Source organism: Mustelus asterias, chromosome 16 (assembly GCF_964213995.1).
Source record: "Mustelus asterias chromosome 16, sMusAst1.hap1.1, whole genome shotgun sequence".
Lineage (NCBI taxonomy): Eukaryota > Metazoa > Chordata > Chondrichthyes > Carcharhiniformes > Triakidae > Mustelus > Mustelus asterias.
Genome location: NC_135816.1, coordinates 47,038,769 through 47,062,858, shown reverse-complemented (window position 1 = coordinate 47,062,858; position 24,090 = coordinate 47,038,769). Strand labels below are relative to the sequence as shown.

The 24,090-nt window shown below is 43.9% G+C and overlaps 1 protein-coding gene across 1 annotated transcript in view; it reads left to right on the top strand.

The window, feature by feature from the left end:
• cdhr2 (cadherin related family member 2) overlaps positions 1-18,393 on the top strand; it is a 135,799-nt gene extending 117,406 nt beyond the window's left edge. The window contains exons 28-32 of the mRNA XM_078231042.1: positions 928-1,049; positions 7,839-7,952; positions 11,888-11,965; positions 13,535-13,604; positions 16,769-18,393. Coding sequence (XP_078087168.1) covers positions 928-1,049; positions 7,839-7,952; positions 11,888-11,965; positions 13,535-13,604; positions 16,769-16,924 — 540 coding nt within the window. The 3' untranslated portion in view covers positions 16,925-18,393. The remainder of the gene's footprint in view (positions 1-927; positions 1,050-7,838; positions 7,953-11,887; positions 11,966-13,534; positions 13,605-16,768) is intronic.
• The last annotated feature ends 5,697 nt before the right edge of the window (positions 18,394-24,090 follow it).

Sequence of the window (24,090 nt, the reverse complement as noted above, 5' to 3'; positions counted from 1 at the left end):
GCTGGAGGAGCAGCATATCATCTTCCGGTTAGACATGTTCCAGCCCTCAGAACCTAACATTGATTTCAACAACTTTAGACTGTCACCTTACTCCTCCATCTTACCACACTTTTATATCCCATACATTTCTGTCTTAATGCAAAAACCCTCCCTGACCCACCACACACACACCACACACACACACACACACACACACAGTTTTTCCAGCATTCTTTGATTTTGTCTCAAGCATCCGCAGTGTTTTGCTTATTTTAGTGTCTGATCTGTTACTGTCAGCTTTCGATCTCTACCAAAAATGAAAGTGACTCCCATTGGTTACAATGGATCACCAAACAACATAATTAGATTATTTTCCCGTGTTTTATGCTGTCTCCCTGTTTTTTAAGTTTCCATTCTCCCCTTTACCTATTTCTTTCTGTCCTCACAGCCTATCTTTGATAGCTTTCTCTTGCTGGCGAGTGAGAAAAAGCTTCACACAGATGTTGAGCCATTGCAATCCAAAGTTCACAGAAAGGTGATCACTTAAATGATATATTTGCCGATGCAAAGCTGATAAAGCATTAAAACAGACCACATTGCGAAAATGAAAACAGCTGTGCCTGTGCAATGTATGCTTCATGAGTCAGCCCATTTCTTATGGTATATAATTCATCATTGAAACAGTGCATATTCTTTGCCTATTTTTCAATTATTTGGTGACCATCACTGAACATAGGAAGAGTAAAATAGGAGCAGAGATAAGCCACATGACCTAATGAGCTTGTTTTTTACCATTCAATATTGTGACTGATCACCCACATTAACCTTTCTGCCTCGTTCCCGCTTATGGCCACCTATTGCATATTTGTCACATGATTTTTTTTGGTTAATTTGCTATAAAATTAATTCGGTTGTTAACATGATGTTATTGAATTTTGTATCTTTCAGAAACAACCAACTGAACCTATTGATACTGCCAGGCCCCTTCTTGCCACTATAGGTGGTTTAATCGCAGCTTTCATTATTTTGTTAGCCATCATGATAACTGCTCTAGTTTGCAGTCGACAAAGGTATTTGCACCAACATCACACAGACTATCAGTGAAAACCTACACGTGCATTTCCGATGAAAGGTTTTATTTAATAGCTCAGTGATTTCATCCAATGAGTAGTTGAGCTATTGGAAGATTTCAGGATGGACCTCTGGTTTTTGATGACTTGCTAATTGATGTCAGCTACAATCAGCTTATTTCTGCTCCTCCAGGTCCACAAAAATAATTCTAAACTTACCTGGGCTCCATCTTCCTCTTGACTCCATTAGCTGTGGAACTGGTCTGAGTGCACATGGCATGCACCCTGCCCATTTCTAACTTAAATTGACAACCAGGGTCCTAAGTCATCAATTTGCACATTAAAACCATCTGAGACATTCTGGTAGAGCCAACATTTCGAGCCTAGATGACCCTTCGTCCGAAGGATCATTTAGACTCAAAACGCTGGCTCCATTCTCTCTCCACTGTTGCTGTCAGACCTACTGATATTTTTCAGCATTTTCTGTTTTTGTTTCAGATTCCAGCGTCCACAGTATTTGTCTGAGATGTTCTGGTGCTTTGGTGTGCCCCTTTAAACATCTTTTTGGTCTCTCCATCAGTGTTGACAGACAGTAAGGCTACCATTTTGAGGTAGTTACTGCGTTGTCAAAGAAGGAAAAGAAGTGAATATTGACTCCCATAAAAAGTTTAAAAAAAAGATCTGTTCAGGTCTGTTCTTTCCACTAGGTTGGCCTGGCAGAGAAAAAAAAATGCAGCAGTTTCCCCCTGCAGGCCTTTGGCTAAAATGGCATTATGTTCAATTTTTTCATGGGCTCCCCAGGCGGTTTTTATGCCCCTGTTGCCTGCTCAGAAGAGGAGGTTAAAATCAGAAGCAGTGGGCTTTTTTGTGAGATGTTGCTGGGTGAGTTGCACTGATGATTTTAACTGTCTCCTCACATATTAGGCAGGGATATATATATATAATATATATATATATATGTGTGTTTGTGTATATATAGTATATAACTGCCTCTAATATTTCTGTTCTTCACATGCCTGGTTTTTCAGTCAGGGTTTAGTGGTGCTCACTGTTCCTCTGTATAATTAATAGAATAGAATATCACAATGTCACCTACATTACACAGTGCTACTTTAAAAATTATCATCAAAGAAATGGTAGGTGATAACTTCCTGACTTCCTACTGTGAAAATATGCTTCCAGACTGCAGCCTTCTGATCACAAACAGACTAACACAGGTGCTGTGCTGGAAGTGTCATTTTGCAGTGATTAATCATTATTCATATATTATCACCCAAAAGACAGACCAATCTGTCGACAACAATTAGAACTGTGGTTGGGTGATCTGAAGGTATTCTGACTGGAACAAGTGCATATATCTGTGTCTTGACAGAAAGAAGACTCAATTCAGACTCCAGGGGCTGAATTCCCCCCCCAAAAATTCTAAGGTCAGAATTTTCCCAACTCGCCCGCCCCGGGAGGCTCACAGAACGGAAATCTCCGTTGGTCTCGGGCAGGATTTTATGATCTCACTCAAGCGAAGTCGTAAAATCCCATTCTCAGTGTCGAATTCGCGTGAAAACTAGTGTAATCCACACTTTTTTTTCAGTGGGAGTTCAAAGAAGAATCTCCCTCACTCTGTGCACTGCAGAGGCCACCAGTGTGAAAACCATCAAATTTCAGGGGGCCAGGCCTATCCCCCCGAGAGAGGCTGAAATCAGTGTGCTGAGCGGGCTACTGCCCATGCGCCGATCTGTCAGTGCCAAGATCAATGCATGCGCAGTGGCCCCGCACCGATGGCCTCCCGATTGCTGGCCAGCCCCGCGACCCCCGCAACACCGGCTCTCACTGGCCCCCCCGACCTTTCCCGGGCTCAGCCCCAACCCCCCACCCCACCCCACCCCAGCCCGCCGCGATCTCCAGCAATTATTGACCTCAGTATCTCACCCAAATGGCTATTCTTCATACATAACATCACAGAATCATGGAATTGCTACCATGCAAAAGGAGGTCATTTGGCCCATTGTGACTGCACTGGCTCTCCAAATGAGCATTTGGACATTTTCCTGCCTTTTCCCTGTACCCCTGCACATTCCTTCTATTCAAGTAATCTAATGTTCGCTTGGATGCCTCGATTGAACCTGCCTCCACCATACTTCCAGGCAGTGCATTCCAGACCTGAACAACTCATGTGAAAAACTTTTTTCTCAAATCACGTTTGCTTCTTTTGCAAATCACTTTAATTCTGTGCCCTCTTGTTCTTGATTCTTTTATGAGTGGGAACAATTTATCACTATTTACTCTGTTCAGCCCCCTCATGATTTTGAACATTTCTATCAAATTTCCCCTCAGCCTTCTTCTCTCCCGGGAGAATAGGCCCAAACCTCTCCAATCTACTGTCATGACTGAAGTTTCTAATTCCTGGAACTAATCTTGTGAACCTCTTTGGCACTCTCGCCAATGCATTCACATCCTTTCTATAGTGTGGCAACCAGAACTGTTCATAATTTTCCAGCTGAGGTCCAACTGGTGTCTTGTATAAGTTCAGCATAACCTCCTTGCTCTTGTACTCTATGCCCTTATTGATAAAGCCCCGAATATTATATTCAAAGAACAAAGAACAATACAGCACAGGAACAGTCCCTTCGGCCCTCCAAGCCCCCGCTGCTCCCTGGTCCAAACTAGACCATTCTTTTGTATCCCTCCATTCCCACTCCGTTCATATGGCTATCTAGATAAGTCTTAAACGTTCCCAGTGTGTCCGCCTCCACCACCTTGCCCGGCAGCGCATTCCAGGCCCCCACCACCCTCTGTGTAAAATACATCCTTCTGATATCCGTGTTAAACCTCCCCACCCTCACCTTGAACCTATGACCCCTTGTGAACGTCACCACCAACCTGGGAAAAAGCTTCCCACCGTTCACCCTATCTATGCCTTTCATAATTTTATACACCTCTATTAGGTCACCCCTCATCCTCCGTCTTTCCAGTGAGAACAACCCCAGTTTACCCAATCTCTCCTCATAACTAAGCCCTTCCATACCAGGCAACATCCTGGTAAACCTCCTCTGCACTCTCTCTACAGCCTCCACGTCCTTCTGGTAGTGTGGCGACCAGAACTGGGCGCAGTATTCCAAATGCGGCCGAACCAACGTTCTATACAACTGCAACATCAGACCCCAACTTTTATACTCTATGCCCCGTCATATAAAGGCAAGCATGCCATATGCCTTCTTCACTATCTTCTCCACCTGTGACGTCACCTTCAAGGATCTGTGGACTTGCACACCCAGGTCCCTCTGCGTATCTACACCCTTTATGGTTCTGCCATTTATCGTATAGCTCCCCTCTATGTTAGTTCTACCAAAATGCATCACTTCGCACTTATCTGTATTGAACTCCATCTGCCATTTCCTTGCCCAAATTTCCTGCCTATCTATATCCTTCTGTAGCCTCTGACAATGTTCCTCACTATCTGCAAGTCCAGCCATTTTCATGTCATCTGCAAACTTACTGATCACCCCAGTTACACCTTCTTCCAGATCATTTATATAAATCACAAACAGCAGAGGTCCCAATACAGAGCCCTGCGGTACACCACTAGTCAGAGGCATCCAGCCGGAAAAAGACCCTTCCACTACCACCCTCTGTCTTCTGTGACCAAGATGTGGAGATGCCGGCGTTGGACTGGGGTAAGCACAGTAAGAAGTCTCACAACACCAGGTTAAAGTCCAACAGGTTTATTTGGTAGCAAATACCATAAGCTTTCGGAGCAATGCTCCTTCGTCAGATGGAGTGGTCTCTGTTCTCAAACAGGGCACAGACACAGAAATCAAATTACAGAATACTGATTAGAATGCAAATCTCTACAGCCAGCCAGGTCTTAAATGCACAGACAATGTGGGTGGAGGGAGCATTCACAATACACATCTCTTTAACCTGTGTTGAATGCTCCCTCCACCCACATTGTCTGTGCATTTAAGACCTGGCTGGCTGTAGAGATTTGCATTCTAATCGGTATTCTGTAATTTGATTTCTGTGTCTGTGCCCTGTTTGAGAACAGAGACCACTCCATCTGACGAAGGAGCATTGCTCCGAAAGCTTATGGTATTTGCTACCAAATAAACCTGTTGGACTTTAACCTGGTGTTGTGAGACTTCTTTCTGTGACCAAGCCAGTTCTCCACCCATCTAGCCACCTCCCCCTTTATCCCATGAGATCCAACCTTTTGCACCAACCTACCATGAGGGATTTTGTCAAATGCTTTACTAAAGTCCATATAGACGACACCCACGGCCCTTCCCTCGTCAACCATTCTAGTCACTTCTTCAAAAAACTCCACCAGGTTCGTGAGGCATGACCTCCCTCTCACAAAACCATGCTGACTATTGTTAATGAGTTTATTCCTTTCTAAATGCGCATACATCCTATCTCTAAGAATCCTCTCCAACAACTTCCTGACCACGGACGTCAAGCTCACCGGCCTATAATTTCCCAGGTTATCCTTCCTACCCTTCTTAAAGAACTCTTTATTAACTGCTCTTTCCACCTGTCCTGCCACCTTCAATGATCTATGCATATATACACCAGGTCTCTCTGCATCTGCATCCCTTTAAGAATTCTACCCCTTATTTTGTATTGTCTCTCTATGTTCTTCCTGCCAAAATGCATCACCTCACACTTCACTGCACTGAACATCATCTGCCACCTATCCGCCCACTCCACCAACTTGACTGTCTTTTTGAAGTTCTACACTCTCCTCTTCACAGTTTTGTGTCATCCACAAACTTTGAAATTGTCTCCTGCGCACCTAGATCAGGATTATTAATATATATCAGGAAAGACCAGGGTCTAGCACTGACCCCCAGAGAATACCATTACAAACTTTCTTCCACTCTGAAATATATCTACTGATCATTACTCTCAGCTTCCTATTATTCAGCCAATTTTGTATCCATATTGTTACTTTCCATTTCCATTTATTCCATGAGCTATAAATTTTTTCACAAGTCTGTTGTATGGCACTATACCGAATGCCTTTGAAAATCCATGTACACCACATCTACATTACTTGATTATAAGGGCAGTACCAGAAGCCAAGTTGATCCTTTATTGCCCATCCATCCAGAGACAAAAGAAGTTATAGATTCCTCCCCACTCAGCCATTCAATTAACTTTTGCGGCTTTTGCTTGGAGAGTGTAAACATGCTAGGCAAATCCCTTCCTCAAATAAAATGACTTTATCTATATTAAAGAACATTTGCCAGATATAGACTCATTGCATTTCAATTTGTTTATAATTACTTTTCTCATCCAAGATCCTTACACTATAACACATTTTTATGTTACATTCAAATTTGAAGACAGTTCACTTTCATCCAGATTATTGATAAAATTAGTGGAAAACAACTACATTAAACAAGTCTTTGTGGGACTCCACTACTGACAGTGTTCCCACAAAGAACCATTACTATTAGTGATTGCAGGACTGAACCTAACACAGTGACCTTTTGTATTACACCCTGGGAAACCTTTTTGAAGACTAGGAAATGCATTGTTGAGTGGACTTCTAAAATCCACCAATGTTATAACTTACTCAAAAGTTTCATCCAGGTTGGCATGACAGTATCTACTTTTCCAGAAGCCCATACTGAGATTCTCCAATATCCTTGATATTGTTGTGAAGGTGATTATATTGTGTATCTCCAAATGATTCTTTCCAGCAACTAGTTTACAGCCAAAATCAAATGAATAGGTGTGTAATTTCCTTGTTCTGACAGATAAAGGTGCAGCATGGGTACCTTGCTAATCCACAGGCACAACCCCAGAGTAAATGGTTCTCAAAGCACAGCCTGGATAACTTTGGGCACTCTCCAATGAATGCCATCAAGGCTGGCAACCTGATCTGTTTAGAGGTCTATTCTAGCCAGGACTATATCTGCATCTGCTTGGAGACTTTCAATCTTTGGAAAATATATTGTATTATTGGTAATTCAATATAATTGTTTTTGGTGAAGTCTTATGCAAATTAGCCATTTAACACCTCTTTGATATCCTGGGAGTCAATTCAAATCTATCCTGAGGAATCCTTGAATGGCCCTACACAGTCCTTAGTGGTCCTCCGACTCCCAAAATGACCTTAATATTACTGCCAAGCTTTTGATTAGACTCTTTTCCAGTTTATTATTCTTTTAAAAAAAAGTTTATTTATTTGTGTTACAAGTAGGCTAGCACTGCAATTAAGTTACTGTGAAAGTCCCGAGTTGCCACACTCTGTCATCTGTTCGGCTACACTGAGGAAGAATTTAGCATGGCCAATGCACCTAACCAGCACATCTTTCGGACTATAGGAGGAAACCGGAGCACCCGGAGGAAACCCACGCAGACACGGGGCGAACGTGCAGACTCCGCACAGACAGTGACCCAAGCTAGGAATTGAACCCGGGTCCCTGGCGCTGTGAGGCAGCAGAGCTAACCACTGTTCCACCATTACAATGGCAGCTTTCATTGTCTTCAACTGAATTCAATACCTTTTTCTGTCTTCCTCCTTGTAGCTCAACACCAGCCTCATGATTCTTTCCTAAATTATTTTGAGGACTCAAGTATTTCCCTTGTGCCTCATGGTCGAAACTGAAATGTTCAGACTGTTCAAGATAACATTGCACTGTTCCTTGTCAGGTTCCTTTCACCCATGTTAGACAGAATGTGAAATACCATGGAAGCAATTGAACATGCACCTGTTGTACATGATACACTGGATCTCTTTGTTTTGTATATAAAAATTGTGATATCTGAATATTAATTCCACAGTTACAAAAGAAAAATCAAATCAATAACTGCAATGAACACAGCTAAAGAGGTTACAGTTAATGCACTGCAGAGTGGACCTGTTGTTCCTGGCACAAACAAATATACTTCGGAAGGGTAAGTGAAGGAAAACTGTGATAAAAATAGCTTTAACAAGAGAAAGAGGAAACATTTACATACTGTTCATTTGAATGCTGCATTTTATGATATAACAGTGGAGTATACAAATCTTTGTGGCTGTAATCGATTTTTAAAATTTGATTTGATTTATTATTGTCACTTGTATTAGTATACAGTGAAAAGTATTGTTTCTTGTATACTATACGGAATCATAGAAGAATCATAGAAACCCTACAGTACAGAAAGAGGCCATTCGGCCCATCGAGTCTGCACCGACCACAATCCCACCCAGGCCCTACCACCATATCCCTACATATTTACCCACTAATCCCTCTAACCTACACATCTCAGGACACTAAGGACAATTTTTAGCATGGCCAATCAACCTAACCCGCACATCTTTGGACTGTGGGAGGAAACCGGAGCACCCGGAGGAAACCCACGCAGACACGAGGAGAATGTGCAAACTCCACACAGACAGTGACCCAAGCCGGGAATCGAACCCAGGTCCCTGGAGCTGTGAAGCAGCAGTGCTAACCACTGTGCTACCGTGCCAGATACAAAGCATACCATTCATAGATAAGGAAACGAGAGAGTGCAGAATTTAATGTTACAGTGATAGCTAGGGTGTAGAGAAAGATCAACTCAATGTGAGGTAAGTCCATTCAAAAGTCTGATGGCAGCAGGGAAGAAGCTGTTCTTGAGTCGGTTGGTACGTGACCTCAGCCTTTTATATCTTTTTCCTGATGGAAGAAGGTGGAAGAGAGTATGTCCGGGGTGCGTGGGGTCCTTAATTATGCTGGCTGCTTTTCCAAGGCAGCGGGAAATGTAGACAGCATCAATGAATGGGAGGCTGGTTTGCGTGATGGATTGGGCTACATTCACGATCTTTTGTAGTTTCTTGTGGTCTTGGGCAGAGCAGGAGCCATACCAAGCTAAGATACAACCAGAAATAATGCTTTCTATGGTGCATCTGTAAAAGCTTTCCTCCATTCCTTCCACCCCCACCAAGTCTTAGTGCTTTGGTGTTGTTAGGAACTCAACACTAATCCATGGTAATGAATGGCAGGCAATAAGATAATGGAGGGGTTTGCAACAAAGTCCAATGCTGTTCTTTCCCAGCCTTTATCCCCATGTAGAGCCATTTACCTTCATATGGCCATATCCCTTTAATGGTAGCAATCATCTTTTATAGATGCCTTTTAGGTCAAGTTCACTCTGGGCTGAGAATTTGCACACACTTTGAAAATGAAGCTAACTTTACAAAAATCAAGTGTTGTCCACATACGTTACCCAATGAATGTTTGATTGCGAGTCTAATTGGAGAATCTACCTCAGTGGTTTCTTTAGGAGCCTGACACTAATAATGATCTTTTGCATTCGCACATGGGAGGGATTCTCCGGCCGCACTTGCCCCAAAACCGGAGAATCCCACTCGATGTCAATGAACCTTTGCATAATCCATCTCCCATCCGCTGCGAATCCTGTGGTGGACAGGACGTGAGAATTCCATAAGACCATAAGACATAGGAGCGGAAGTAAGGCCATTCGGCCCATCGAGTCCACTCCACCATTCAATCATGGTTGATTTCAACTCCATTTACCCGCTCTCTCCCCATAGCCCTTAATTCCTCGAGAAATCAAGAATTTATCAATTTCTGTCTTGAAGACGCTCAACGTCTCGGCCTCCACAGCCCTCTGTGGCAATGAATTCCACAGACCCACCACTCTCTGGCTGAAGAAATTTCTCCTCATCTCTGTTCTAAAGTGACTCCCTTTTATTCTAAGGCTGTGCCCCCGCGTCCTAGTCTCCCCTGTTAATGGAAACAACTTCCCTACGTCCATCCTATCTGAGCCGTTCATTATCTTGTAAGTTTCTATCAGATCTCCCCTCAACCTCCTAAACTCCAATGAATATAATCCCACGATCCTCAGACGTTCATCGTATGTCAGGCCTACCATTCCTGGGATCATCCGTGTGAATCTCCGCTGGACCCGCTCCAGTGCCAGTATGTCCTTCCTGAGGTGTGGGGCCCAAAATTGCTCACAGTACTCCAAATGGGGCCTAACCAGTGCTTTATAAAGCCTCAGAAGTACATCCCTGCTTTTGTATTCCAAGCCTCTTGAGATAAATGACAACATTACATTTGCTTTCTTAATTACGGACTCAACCTGCAAGTTTACCTTTAGAGAATCCTGGACTAGGACTCCCATATAATTCAACAGTGTGCAATATGTGTAAATGTGAGATGCTTGATCGCGGTTTATTACATAAGGGCAATAATTCTCAAGTGGATATTGGTAGTTTGTGGTAAAATAAATTGTGCACTAAATGGTGTCTGCTGTTCCTAATGTTCCTATGTTCAGGAATATTTGCAAAAATTTTAATGGCAAGTGCAAAGCAGTGTTCTCAACTTTAAACCCACAATTACACTTTCAATAAATTTGGCAACATGATGAAATTCGACTCACTAGTTTCCTTGTGCATCACTGTTCATGTATCCCATAGGTGTGACAGGAGATACCATTTAGTCCCCTCAGGCCTGCTCTGCCACTGAATTAATTATGTGATCCGCACCTCAACTCCATTATCCTGCCTTTCCTCCATACTCCTGGATACCCTTAAACAGAAATCTATCAGTTTCAGTCTTGAAAGCTCCAACTGTCGCAACACCCACGGCCTTTTTGGGGGAGGGAGCTCCAAATTTCTACAGCCTTTTGTGCGCAAAAGCTCTTTCTGGTTTAGTTCCCCTGTGTGATGTGATGCATTTTGGGAGAACTAGCGAAGCAAGGGAATGCACAATGAATGGTGGGGCGCAAGGACATACAGAGGACCAAAGGGGTCTAGGGGTGCATGTCTTTTGATCCCTGAAGGCGGCAGGACAGGTAGATAAGGTGGTTAAGAAGGCATATGGGATACTTGCTTTTATTAGCTAAGGCGTAGAATTTGCAAATATTTTGAAAATAAAGCTAACTTCACAAAAATCAGGTGTTGTCCACATACGTTACCCAATGAATGTTTGTTTGGAGATCTAATTGGAGAATCTACCTCAGTGGTTTCTTTACATGGTTAGGCTGAAGTTGTTTTCATTTGAGCAGAGAAGGTTGAGGGACTGAGCTGATTCAGGTGCACAAAATTATGAGGGATATAGATAGGATAGATAGGAAGAAACGTTTCCCCTTAGTAGAGGGCTCAATAACCAGGGGGGTATAGATTTCAAGCAAGGGACAGGAGATTTCAAGGGGATTTGAGGAAATATTTTTTCCCCCGGAGAGGGTGGGAATCTGGAACTCACTGCCTGAAAGGGTGGTGGAAGCGGGAACCCTCAACATTGAAGAAGCATTTAGATGAGCACTTGAGATACCATAGCATACAAGGCTATGGACTAATTGCTGGGAAATGGGATTAGAACAGGTAGTTGCTCGATGGCCTGTGCAGATGGGCCAAAAGGTCTCTTTCTGTGTTATAAAGCTCTATGACTTTCTGACTCTATGGCTTGCCCTTAATTTTCAGATGTCCTCTCGTGCTTCATTCCTTCAGCAGAGGACAGAGTTTCTCTGCATTTACCCAATCAAACCATTTTAACATCTTAATCATTCATACTCAAGGGAATACAGAACAATGTTATGCCACCTCTCCTCACAATTTAACCCTAAACCCTGGTAACAATCTAGTGAATTTATGCTGCACTTCCTTCAATGCCATTATACCCTTCCAGAGGAGCAGTGCCCCAAAGTCTTCAAACAAGTATTCAAAACAAAAAGATGAACTGTAACTATTTTAGTAAATCCACTGTGAATAATTATTCCAACAGAAATGATTTAAGAAATAATATTGACAATTAATGGTAAAATAAAAATCTGAAAGAAATGAAGTAAATCCAATTTTATGTTCCAATTCCATGCATCAATTTTTACTTTTATTTTTGTAGTGCTAATCCAGTATGGAATACTGCCATTGACTTTGCAGCAGACCTTGGTTTTGAAGAACCTAATTCAGACCGTGCAAGGTAAAAGTTTGCAATTTTTAGAAACCTACTGTCATTTGATTTGATTTGAATTGATTTATTATTGTCACATGTATTAATATACAGTGAAGAGTATTGTTTCTTGCGCGCTATACAAAGCATACCGTACATAGGGAAGGAAAGAGTGCAGAATGTAGTGTTACAGTCATAGCAAGGATGTAGCGAAAAATTACCTTAATGCGAGGTAGGTCCATTCAAAAATCTGATGGCAGCAGGGGAGAAGCTGTTCTTGTGTCGGTTGGTACACGTCCTCAGACTTTTGTATTTTTTTTCTGACGGATGAAGGCAGAAGAGAGCATGTCCGGGGTGCATGGGGTCCTTAATTAGGCTGGCTGCTTTTCCGAGGCAGTGGGAAGTGTAGACAGTGCCAGAGGGTGGGAGGCTGATTTGAGTGATGGACTGGGCTTCGTTCATGAACCTTTGTAGGTTCTTGCGGTCTTGGGCAGGGCAGGAGCCATACCAAGCTGTGATACAACCAGAAAGAATGCTTTCTATGGCATATCTGTAAAAGTTGGTGAGAGTCGTAGTGGACATACCAAATTTCTTTAGTCTTCTGAGAGAGGCATTGGTGGGCTTTCTTGACTATAGCATCGGCATGGAGGGACCAGGACATGTTGTTGGTGATCTGAACACCTAAAAATTTGAAGCTCTCAACCATTTCTACTTTGTCCCCATTGATGTAGTCAGGAGCATGTCCTCCACTTCACCTCCTGAAGTCAATGAATATCTCATTCATTTTGTTGACATTGAGGGAGAGATTATTGTTGTACTGGTACCTGTGTACCGGGTGTTCAAATTATAGCATTAAGTTTAATTTTTATTTCTGCATTTGTATGTTTAGAAAAGGAGAACCTGAGTTTTGCTCTTACGTTGGAGTGATGCCTATATGTCTGTGGGTTTGTTTGTATTCCTACTCTATTAATCATGAGTCTTGAAGAGAAGTTAGAAAAAAAGACAAAAGTAGAAAAAAAGGACTGGATGTTGCCTGGCAACAGTGGATCCATAGGGACAGGGAAACAGAGAAGTAGTTTTCGTTTAGTTGGAAGCAGGAGCCAGGAGGAGCTGGACAGGAGACAGAACTACAGAAAGTACATTTCTCCAAAGAACAGGAAAAGGTCCAGGAACTGGGTAAAAAAGAAAGGTCCAGGAAGACATGCAGGTTAAGGAACAAGAACAGGAACTGGAACACCTGCTCAGTGAAGTTAAGGAAGGAGCAGTGGAAATCGCTCCAGCCGGGATTTTGCGCTCCCATTCACAGTGGACGTGTATGGTGACGGGAGCACAAAATATTGCGAGAGGCCCAAAATGTGATGTACGCCAGCATGATTTCTCGTAGTGACTGTCCCCACTGCTAGCCAGTGATTAATGAGAATTCTGATACTCAACGTCAAGAAACCAATTACAAATAAATGGGGGGGGTGGGGGGAAGAGGGCCATGCCTGGGCACTGCCCCCTAGTACTGCAGGGAAAACTGGAATAACTATGAGATCTTCAGAGACGAGCTTAATTTTTTTGTCTATTTATTAAGAATCAATGTTACTTCTCTTCCAGCATTAATTCTTTGGATGAGAATGTGATTGATACAATGCCAGAAACGCCTACAAAGAAATTCAACACAGAGGTAAGTTATAACCATTCGTCATCCCATAGAATGTGTTATACAAATATGTACATATTTGTAATATGGAAGTGAAAAATGAAAACACCCAAGTACAACAAAGTGTCTGTTTTTATGTCAAGATCCGACTGTGCTTTTTCATTGAATGGCAATACGCATGATTCTCTGAGATGTGTATGGTTTCATAAAGATTTGAACAATGAACTGACGAAGGATCAATGTATAGACCATAGAATCATAGAATCCCTTCAGTGCAGAAGAGGCCATTCGGTCCATCAAGTCTATACTGACTCAGGCTCTTACTCAGAGCATGTTACTCAGGCCCTCTTCCCAGCCCTATACCCGTAACCCCACACATTTTGCGTGGCTAACCCATCTAACGACACATTTTGGGATATGAACGGGCAATTTAGCATGGCCAACCCACCTAACCTGCACATCTTTGGACTATGGGAGGAAACCGGAGCACCCGGTGGAAACCCATGCAGACACGGGGAGAATGTGCAAACTCCACACTGTCACCCAAGGCTGGAATTGAACCGGGGTTCCTGGAGTTGTGAGGCAGCAGTGCTAACCACTGTGCCACTGTACCGCCCTATTAAGTACGTTAAGTGTTACTGCCATCATAACACAGCACCCATGCTAATGCCGATGCAACTGAACAAACAAAACTATTGGCACTTCCTTCTGGTGGGATCTTCTGGTTCCACTGCCATTGGTGCCTGCCCATGGTGGGTTCCCTGGTGGTGGGAAGCCATGCAAAACCCCATTTACGTCAGCAGCCAATGGCGAGCGGTCTCCGCCACTGGAAAACAGGCCACGGGGGTGGTAGGGGGGTGGGGTATAATCTTGCCCAGAGACTTTGAATGCCAAAGGACTGGGTGATACAAGGTTTTTCCGCTCTGTCCTTCCACTTCTGGACCTGGTTCAAATCTACGATACCGTATTGTCTTTTGTCTCTAAGAGTCTGACATTACAGCAGTGAATATATTTCAGAAGTTGCTGTTAATTGCTGTTGGAGCATCCTGAGGCCTTGAAAGGCATCGCTTAAAAAAATGAAAGTTTCGCACATGAGGAAAATTGGTTTGTATCAATTCAGCAGTTAGTAATGTAGGTCAACAGCATAAGATTGCCCTAATTTTATACCAAATTACCTACATCACATCCACAGATCAGAAGGTTGAATGGTATGGAAAAAACAGGATGTAACCTGATTTATAAAGGTTGTTGTTGAGGGCTTTAGTGCTGCATCTAACCCAATCTATACCTGGAATAGGAATGCTTGGGGCTGAATTTTATATGGGATGGTGTGTGTCCCTGCACTTGGCTGGTTTGCCTTACAGCTATTTAATGGTCGTCAGGTCTTTAATTGGCTTGAGGTGGGATATCTGCCCCCCACCTTGACTCAGCAACGCCACTGGGAGCGGTGACCATACATGGACTACAGTGTGTCCCCTGAAAAAGGCAAGCAGGAGTCCTGAACCAACTGAGTCCAAGGTCTTGCTGGAGCTAGGTTGATATGAGGGTTGGGGGCCGGGGGTGGGGGGGCACGGTTGGGGAACCAGGATGGAGGAGGGTGGAGGTGAAGATCTTGAGACGGGGGCACGGGGTCCCTCCAATGGTCACAAGATCCTCAACTGAGAGACATCACAACCATTGCCCCCTCCCATGGCCTGACCACCAGCTTTTACTTCCAGGACACTTGGTGAAAACTCCCAGTTAAGATAGGAGAAGGCCCTTAAGTGGCCATTAATTGGCCAGTAAAAGATCTCAATGTGCCAATGGGCATACAGTCTGCCCAATGCCTCCTCTGTGGCTAAAGCACCTGCCAAGGTGGGTGGTTGACAGGCATACATTGCTGCCATGGTGCCCAATTTTATCCCCTTCTCGCAACTTCGATTCTGCCCCTTGGGGTGCAGGGTCATAAAATTCAGCCTGCAGTGTCTGAAATGAGAAATTTTGAAGTATGAACATTTCTAACATTAATGAACACAAAAATTAATCAAAAGTAATAAAATACTAAAAGTATGAATGTTTTTGCACTGGAGTATGAAAGTATATTTGCTTTTAGGGCAGCATGGTGGCACAGTGATTAGCACAGCTGCCTCACAGCACCGGGGACCCAGGTTCGATTCCAGCCTTGGGTGACTGGCTGTGTGGAGTTTGCACGTACTCCCTGTGTCTGTGTGAGTTTCCTTCGGCTGCTCTGGTTCCCTCCCACATTCCACAGATGTGCGGGTTAGGTTAACTGGCTGTGTTAAAATTGTCCCTTCGTGTCCCAAGATGCGTAGGTTAGGGGGATTAGCGAGGCAAATACATGGGGTTAAAGAGAAAGGGCCTGTGTGGAATGCTCCGTCGGAAAAGTCAGTGCAGACTCAATGGGCCAAATGGCCTTGTTCTGCACTGCAGGATTCTTGATTCAATGCTACACATTTAATGAAATTTCATTTCATTCCTAATTAAATGTGGTCCCTGAACTACTTTGAGGGTTCAGTTGAAATACACAGTACCTCTGGAGAGTGTCTGGTGAAAGCTGCAGGAAGAAGGCAAAGAGTCAATTGTGCCAGACCCCTGGTGACTCTGAAATGCCTTAGATGGCTTTGTGAGGAATAGAGTCTCCAGCCAACCCATGTGAAGGCAATGATGAAAGGTGGTGGAGTCAGGTTAGGAGACTCCAGGAAATCCTACTTTCTTGACTTATAGGGGACCGACCATAACACTAGAAGCCAATATGCCAGTTGAAATGACGTACACTAGCCTCTTGAAGTGCACAACAAGTCTCATTGGAGGCACCCTGGAAAGAAAAGTAGTCAAGACCCTAAAGAACACACTTGGTTGTAAATATAATTGGAGTGGCATGCCCTCTCCCAGCCTACACCCCACTTTCCACTTTCTAATTATGGGATGGACAATAATGTGGCCTTGTCAGTGCTGTTTGCATCTCGTGAGCAATTTTTAAAAAAGATGAATTATGTGGTAAATGAAAACCTGTAACTCTCACGAAACCTGTGACATAGGTGCAGCTAAAAATATTACACAGAGGCTAATAATTAATAATCTGAATGAAGCATTGTGGATCTTTTTCTCAACCTGCTATTAGAAAAGTAAAGCTTATTTTTTTCCCTGGCTTTCTGGTTTAAATATTTACATTTTCTTTCTTGCATAAGATGACTGAGAAAACAATTAACAGTCACCCAATTGATGAAAAGACCAAACCTCTGAGTGCTGCACTGGATGACCATGACAACAACAAAGAGAAAACACCAGGGGAGCTTCGGCATGAAATTTACATCAAATCTACACCGGATAGCATTGATATCTGAGTATTAGACTGGGTGCCTCCGACTCTTCCTTCAGTTTTAATTTTAAAATCTCTCATTTTAAATATTTAATTCAAGAAAAATGGAATCTGTTGATAATATTTAGCATGTGCCTTTGCTACCTGGTAAGCAGTTTCTCAACATATCATGCTCGCATGAAGATTCATTCCAGCTAGCACTATGTTGTCATATTTTGCATTCAGTTTTGTTTGCTGGCCAAAATTGATGTTATAACGCATGTTAGCATGTTTTACCGCCATTCTTTATTCAATGCTATTTATTGCGCTATAGACAGCACCAGTGAAATCTGTACACTATGTTTAAATAATAAAAAGAACAATGTTCTATGTATGGGAGCTGTTAGCAGTAACATGGCTAGAAATGGGGTGATGCTACCTGTATCCTGTAAAATTAAATGCTGCAACAAAGGATCTCAATCATCCATCCTTTTTCTAGTTAGAAAGATCCTTCAAACAAATTTGTATTCTGTTTAATCATTTACCTGGCAAGTTTTTACACTTTGATTAAATTGAATTGATGAGGACCTAGTGTGTGAAAAATTGTATAAATTTCCAAAAATGTTGATGTTTAAATTTCCCTTCAGCGTCAATGAAGGTCGATTTATATAAGCACTGTAAGGTTGTGACCTCCAAGTGCAGCACGACAATGATGAGTGATGAATTATTACCCGAGGCATTAGAAACTGTGAGGAACTTGCTGAGTGCTGGGAGGAGCGTTATATTCTGAGGGGAACAAGACTGTGGCTGGAAGGTGGGCAACTTGCAAGAGTTGCCTGTTGGAAAAAGATATTTTGGCAGAGAGAGGGGTAAAAAGACAGAGGTCTAAGACAGTTTCTTCACATTAAGAGATTCACAGTTGTGCATTATGTTTGCAAATTATTTTAGGAGATAAATAATTTATCTCCTAAAATAATTAGGGAGGATATTGTTAACTCAATAAATGAGAGAGAAACAGAATCCTTGGTTTGAGAAAGCAGCAACACTATAGTCAGAAGAATCAGATAAACAGACAATTGATCTTGTAGGAAAAGGAGAGTCGAGCAGACAGCAAAGAAACTATTCTCAGGTATTTTGGAAATCTACCTTATTTCTACAGAAGAAAAAAATTCTCAGTTTTTTTATTGAAACAAAACCTGTTGCAAATCATTTCATTTGTGCAGTTATTTAATGTGGAACAGATTTTAGTAATTTACAATGTAATCAAAACAAATGTTTTTTAAAATTAAAGTTATGTAAATACAATCGGATGTGTATTTTATTCCAGAAGGAAATGTAAACATTACACCATGTTAAGTTTGTAAATTATGCCAATTGAAAATTTGAATGTTTTATACATGATTATCTGCAATGTTCATGAACTACAATAAATCATTTGCTCTTTGCTACCAATGGTTTTATTTTTAGGCTCCGAAAGCTTATGGCATTTGCTACCAAATAAACCTGTTGGACTTTAACCTGGTGTTGTGAGACTTCTTACTTTATTTTTAGGAACATAGGAATTCGGAGCAGAATTAGGCAAATTCAGCCCTACGCCATTCAATCAGATTATGGCTGATCTCCCCCTGGACTCAAATCCACCTCCCCACCTGTTCCCCATATCCCCTCAGTTTTTTTTTACTGGAAATATATCTACTTCTTGAAACCTTTCAACGATTCAGATTCCACTGCGCCATGGGGCAGCGAGTTCCACAAATTCACCACCCTCTGCGAGAAGTAGTTCTTCCTCAGTGTTAAATCTATCGCCTCTCAACCTATACCTGTGACCTCTTGTTCTAGGTTTCCCCATAAGAGGAAACATTAGGTCTACATTCACTTTATCAATCCCTTTTTAAATTTTATATACCTCGATCAGTTCCCCTCTCATCCTTCTAAACTCCAGCAAGTATAAACCCAATCTGTTTAATCTCTCCGCATATGCCAACCCCTTCACCCCTGGAATCAATTTTCTAACTCCTCGCACGCAGGCCAAATGAACAGGACTCAGGTAGGTGTATCCTTGATCATTCTTGGGGTGGGGATGGGTGTGTGCACTAATACCACTGCTTTGCAGTGGAAGTACATCATCTGGTTGAAAACTGCACAGTAATTTGTAGGCCCTTGAGATTAGCATGAACTAAGTGTGTTCCAAGCAAGTGTGAAGTGCAGCATATGGATGCATGTCTAATAACTATAAGAAATGGCAGTTGGCGGCATGGTGAAAGGGCGGCACGGTGGCTAGCTCTGCTGCCTCATAGCGCCAGGGACCCAGGTTCGATTCCCGGCTTGGGTCACCATCTGTGTGAGTTTGCACGTTCTCCTTGTGTCTGCACAGATTTCCTCTGGGCGCTCAAGTTTCCTCCCACATTCTGAAAGACGTGCTGGTTAGGTGCATTGACCCAAACAGACACGAATAGGGGAATTTCACAGTAACTTCATTGCAGTGTTAATGTAAGCCTTAATTGTGACTAATAAATAAACTTTACTTTTGTAGCTTAGGCCTAGAAAGACCAATCTAAATGCTTTTCGTTGCTTCTCGCCCCAAATCATTATTTGTTCCATCATTTATTTGCTGATACATAACCAAATTGGAAGCTCAGAATTGCCTTGGAAATATCCTGCTCAATGTGGCGCACAGATCCTAATGCCCTGAGTACCTGTAGGTGAGGAGCCTTTAAATGCAGTGCTAGGTGGGAAAGTGTCATGCATCCTTTTTAATGAGCATTGGAGCCAATTTAATTTGTAATTAGAGACTTAATCAACCTTGAGCTGGCCGTGAGCACTTAAATTCTTTGGCCAAGATGGCGTCTTGCGCTAAAGGCAAGTTACATGGGCATTGTAACTCAGGACCCCACCTTAACCATCTCATTAGCCAAACTCTTTTGCGTCAACAGTCCCCTAACATGGGCAGGATTTTACAGACTCGCTTGAGCGAGACCGGAAATTCCAACCCAAGGCCAATGGACATTTCCATTATCCGCCCCTCGCCCACTCTGATTCTATGGCGGGCGGGGGGATAGAACTCCGGCGACTATCTGTTTCATTTCTATGCTAAAATATATTCTCTTCCTTCTTGTCCACGATTTTAAATTTGGATTTCTGTTCTCTTCCAGGTTTTCTTATGTTTGTTCTAGCATTTGGTACAAAGCAACTATTTGTTTCTATATATATAGGCCCTCCTTCAGTTGTGTACACGAATTGAAGCATTCCATGTACTATTTTGGATGATTAATATTCATTTACTTAGTTCTTAACCATCCAGTACAGTAAAAAGAATTGTTTTTGCTTCACAGCAATGTATTAAATTGTTTGTCATTTGGCAGTACGGATCTTGAATATTGCTTGAAAGAAAAGACATTTGTTGAAGTTTCTCATCTGAATTCATCAGGACAATCACAGGAAAAAAAATGTAAGAGAATTCAAAGCTAACTTTGCTTAGGTACTACTAAGAATTATGCTGACAGCCAACTTAAGATCATCAGTTGTGCTTGCAGTGTGGTGCATTTGTATGTACTGGTAGCTACATATGTTAATACACAGGGTGCTGTTCTTTGCACATATTGCCCATTTCAACTGAACAAAATATGTGACAGCCATTTGCTGGTTCATTCTTCAAGGCAATGCCTTGACCAATTAGAGTCAAGCTGCCTGGGTTAAATGCAAACAATGGTTGGCAGTTAACTGTCAGTTACCATCACTGATGCATTCTCCATGGCAACACTTCTACTAATCAATGTCCACTACCAACCAGTCAGCACTCTTTTCTTATAGTATACATTTATTGAATTCCCTTACATTTTATTCTTGTGATTGTCCAGATGGGTGCAAGATGAAAAGCTTCGACTAATGTCTCTTTTTCCAGAAATATAAGTTCTGTTTCTTATTTCTAATCCCTAATAATCCTACTTTAATGCCTTACCACTTAATTCCAATTAATCTGAGCCAAACCTCTTGCTTTACACTCTTGAAATTATAATCGCCTACTTGAAATATTCCCTCATTAGTAATATTTAAGTGGAAAAATACATCAAGGGACAGGGGTCGTGATGCGTTATTACCCCACAGCTGGTCCCACTGAGACAGGCAGTACACAAACTTTGTTCTGCCTCCTCATTAAAATGATTTCAGCATAGCCTGGTGCGGAAAGCACTGATGACTGACTGCATGCTCAAGAGGGGCCAGTATAGTGTGCATGGCTAGCTCATGTTTCAATTAACTTGCAATCATAAAGGCAACCTTTCCTTCTTAATGGGGAGCTGCACATATTGCATAGGATCTGCTGCAGACTGCGTGGAGGACTTGGATAGCAGCTAACGCAGGGAAAAGGTAGCTCCAGGGAAGGCAGAGGGCCTGGGTTTTATGTTGCAGCACTGCAGGCATTAGTCCTGGAGTTGGAAAGGAAGAGAGGTGCAATGTTTCCAGAGGGCACCAGAAGCAAACCCCAAGATTGGAATGGGAACATGTGGCCGCGGGGGTCAATTCCCAGAATCTGGCCCTGAGACATTCATTGCAGCGAAAAAAAACCTCACATTGATAGTCAAGATCATTGAATGCATTTTCACATGATGCCCCCTAACTACTGCACCACCAAGCTGCTCAATTCACCAGCCCCCCCCCCCCAACCCCAAACCCCCCCCCCCCCCCAACCCCCCAAGCCCCAACCCCCCAATTACTAACCCAGCATCAATCAGGACTCTGGCTCCACATTCAGATACTTCTCTTTACCCACAAATATCATCCAATGCACCAGCCTCATACTTACTTCTTACTGCTTTAACATGTCAGGTACATCGCAACACACCCACTGACAGTCTTTCCTATATCCTGGAGAGGTGTTCCACAACAGGAGGCAGCAGAGCAGAAAAAGAATAGAGACAGGCATTCCTGCATCACATGAACCCGCTAGAGATGATTCTCTGCATCATGGGGCCAGCTGTGATTGAGATACTCAATGGAATTCAGGGTGATGATATGTTCCTGCCTTATTCCCCATTCCCAAACCTCTGCCCTCATTCCCAAACCTCTGCCCTCATTCCCCATTCCCAAACCCCCCACCCTCATTCCCCATTCCCAAACCCCCCGCCCCCATTCCCCATTCCTAAACCCCTGGCCCTCATTCCCCATTCCCAAACCCCTGGCCCTCATTCCCCATTCCCAAACCCCTGGCCCTCATTCCCCATTGCCAAACCCCTGGCCCACATTCCCCATTCCCAAACCCCCGGCCCTCATTCCCCATTCCCAATCCCCCGCCCTCATTTCCCACTCCCAAAACACCGCCCTCATTCCCCATTCCCAAAACCCCGCCCTCATTCTCCACTCCCAAACCCCCCGCCCTCATTCCCCACTCCCAAATCCCCGCCCTCATTCCCCACTCCCCGCCCTCATGCCCCACTCCCAATCCCCCGCCCTCATGCCCCACTCCCAAACCCCCCGCCCTCATTCCCCACTCCCAAACCCCCCGCCCTCATTCCCCACTCCCAATCCCCCGCCCTCATTCCCCATTCCCAATCCCCCGCCCTCATGCCCCACTCCCAAACCCCCCGCCCTCATGCCCCACTCCCAAACCCCCCGCCCTCATTCCCCATTCCCAATCCCCCGCCCTCATTCCCCATTCCCAATCCCCCGCCCTCATTCCCAATCCCCCGCCCTCATTCCCCATTCCCCCGCCCTCATTCCCCATTCCCAATCCCCCGTCCTCATTCCCCATTCCCAGCCCTCATTCCCCATTCCCAATCCCCCACCCTCATTCCCCATTCCCCGCCCTCATTCCCCATTCCCAACCCTCATTCCCCATTCCCAGCCCTCATTCCCCATTCCCAGGCCTCATTCCCCATTCCCAATCCCCCGCCCTCATTCCCCATTCCCAATCCCCCGCCCTCATTCCCCATTCCCAGCCCTCATTCCCCATTCCCAATCCCCCGCCCTCATTCCCCATTCCCAATCCCCCGCCCTCATTCCCCATTCCCAATCCCCCGCCCTCATTCCCCATTCCCAGCCCTCATTCCCCATTCCCAATCCCCTGCCCTCATTCCCCATTCCCAGCCCTCATTCCCCATTCCCAATCCCCCGCCCTCATTCCCAGCCCTCATTCCCCATTCCCAATCCCCCACCCTCATTCCCCATTCCCAGCCCTCATTCCCCATTCCCAATCCCCCACCTCCCCTTCATTCAGCTATCTGGCATGATGTATAAACTGCAGACCATGTGATCATGGACTTTTTGCTTTCCGCCCCAACCCCGTTCCTTCATTGTAACCCTCTTCTGCAGTTTGTGATTTTATATACCCAACGACTGCCACCTGGCCAACTGTAGCAGCCTTAAAGGAAAGGTGACAGCTACATCTGACCACAAGGGAAAGAGCACTATCACGTGATCTGACACTGAGCTGAGGTATTTGCACAGCACATATATGTCAGGATCTGCACATGGTGAGTCACTGGTTATGAATGGGCTGCACCGTGGTCAGGGCACAAAGGATAGTTTATGTGCCAACTTACAGGTAAGTCCTGCTGCAGGGGACTCAGATGGGGCCTGTGACGTGGCAGCACGCAGAACTACATAGATGGTCATGCACACCAAGATGAGACATTGGCAGACCTGTCAGACACCATGTTGTCTGTCAAGGAGCATGGAGGAGTCTGACTCCAACTTAGCACAGAGCTCGGAACCCATCCTTCCCAATGTGGAAATGTTTTTTTCCATGGAAACACTTGTGGAACCACTGGTGCTGCAGTGTCTTGTGGCAGATGTCTCAGTTTATACTGCAGCACAGGTGGAAAGCAGCTAACATCTCAGTGCTGCAGCAGAGCCATGACATCCAAGCTTGCTACCATGCAGTCTCCAATTGCTGCTGGCGCTCAATGGGACTTGCAGACTTTCACAGCCGGCTGTTCTCCGATTGAGTGTTAGGGTTGTCGAGGGGCTACCCGATGGGATTGGCAGTGGTCGGCTGCACGGACCTGCTGACCTCTCTCAGGACTGATGCCGTTCAAGCTCCCGACACTGCCATTCCACCAATGCCTTTCAGCCAGCCAGGCAACTCCAATAACAATCAAATAGAGCACTTCCACTTACACTAGGCCACGAAAGTCAAAAGCATCTCACCTGGAAGTTAAATGTTAGGCCCTTAAAATACCGTTAATGGGGGTCCCATATGCATGTTCAGCTGTAAGT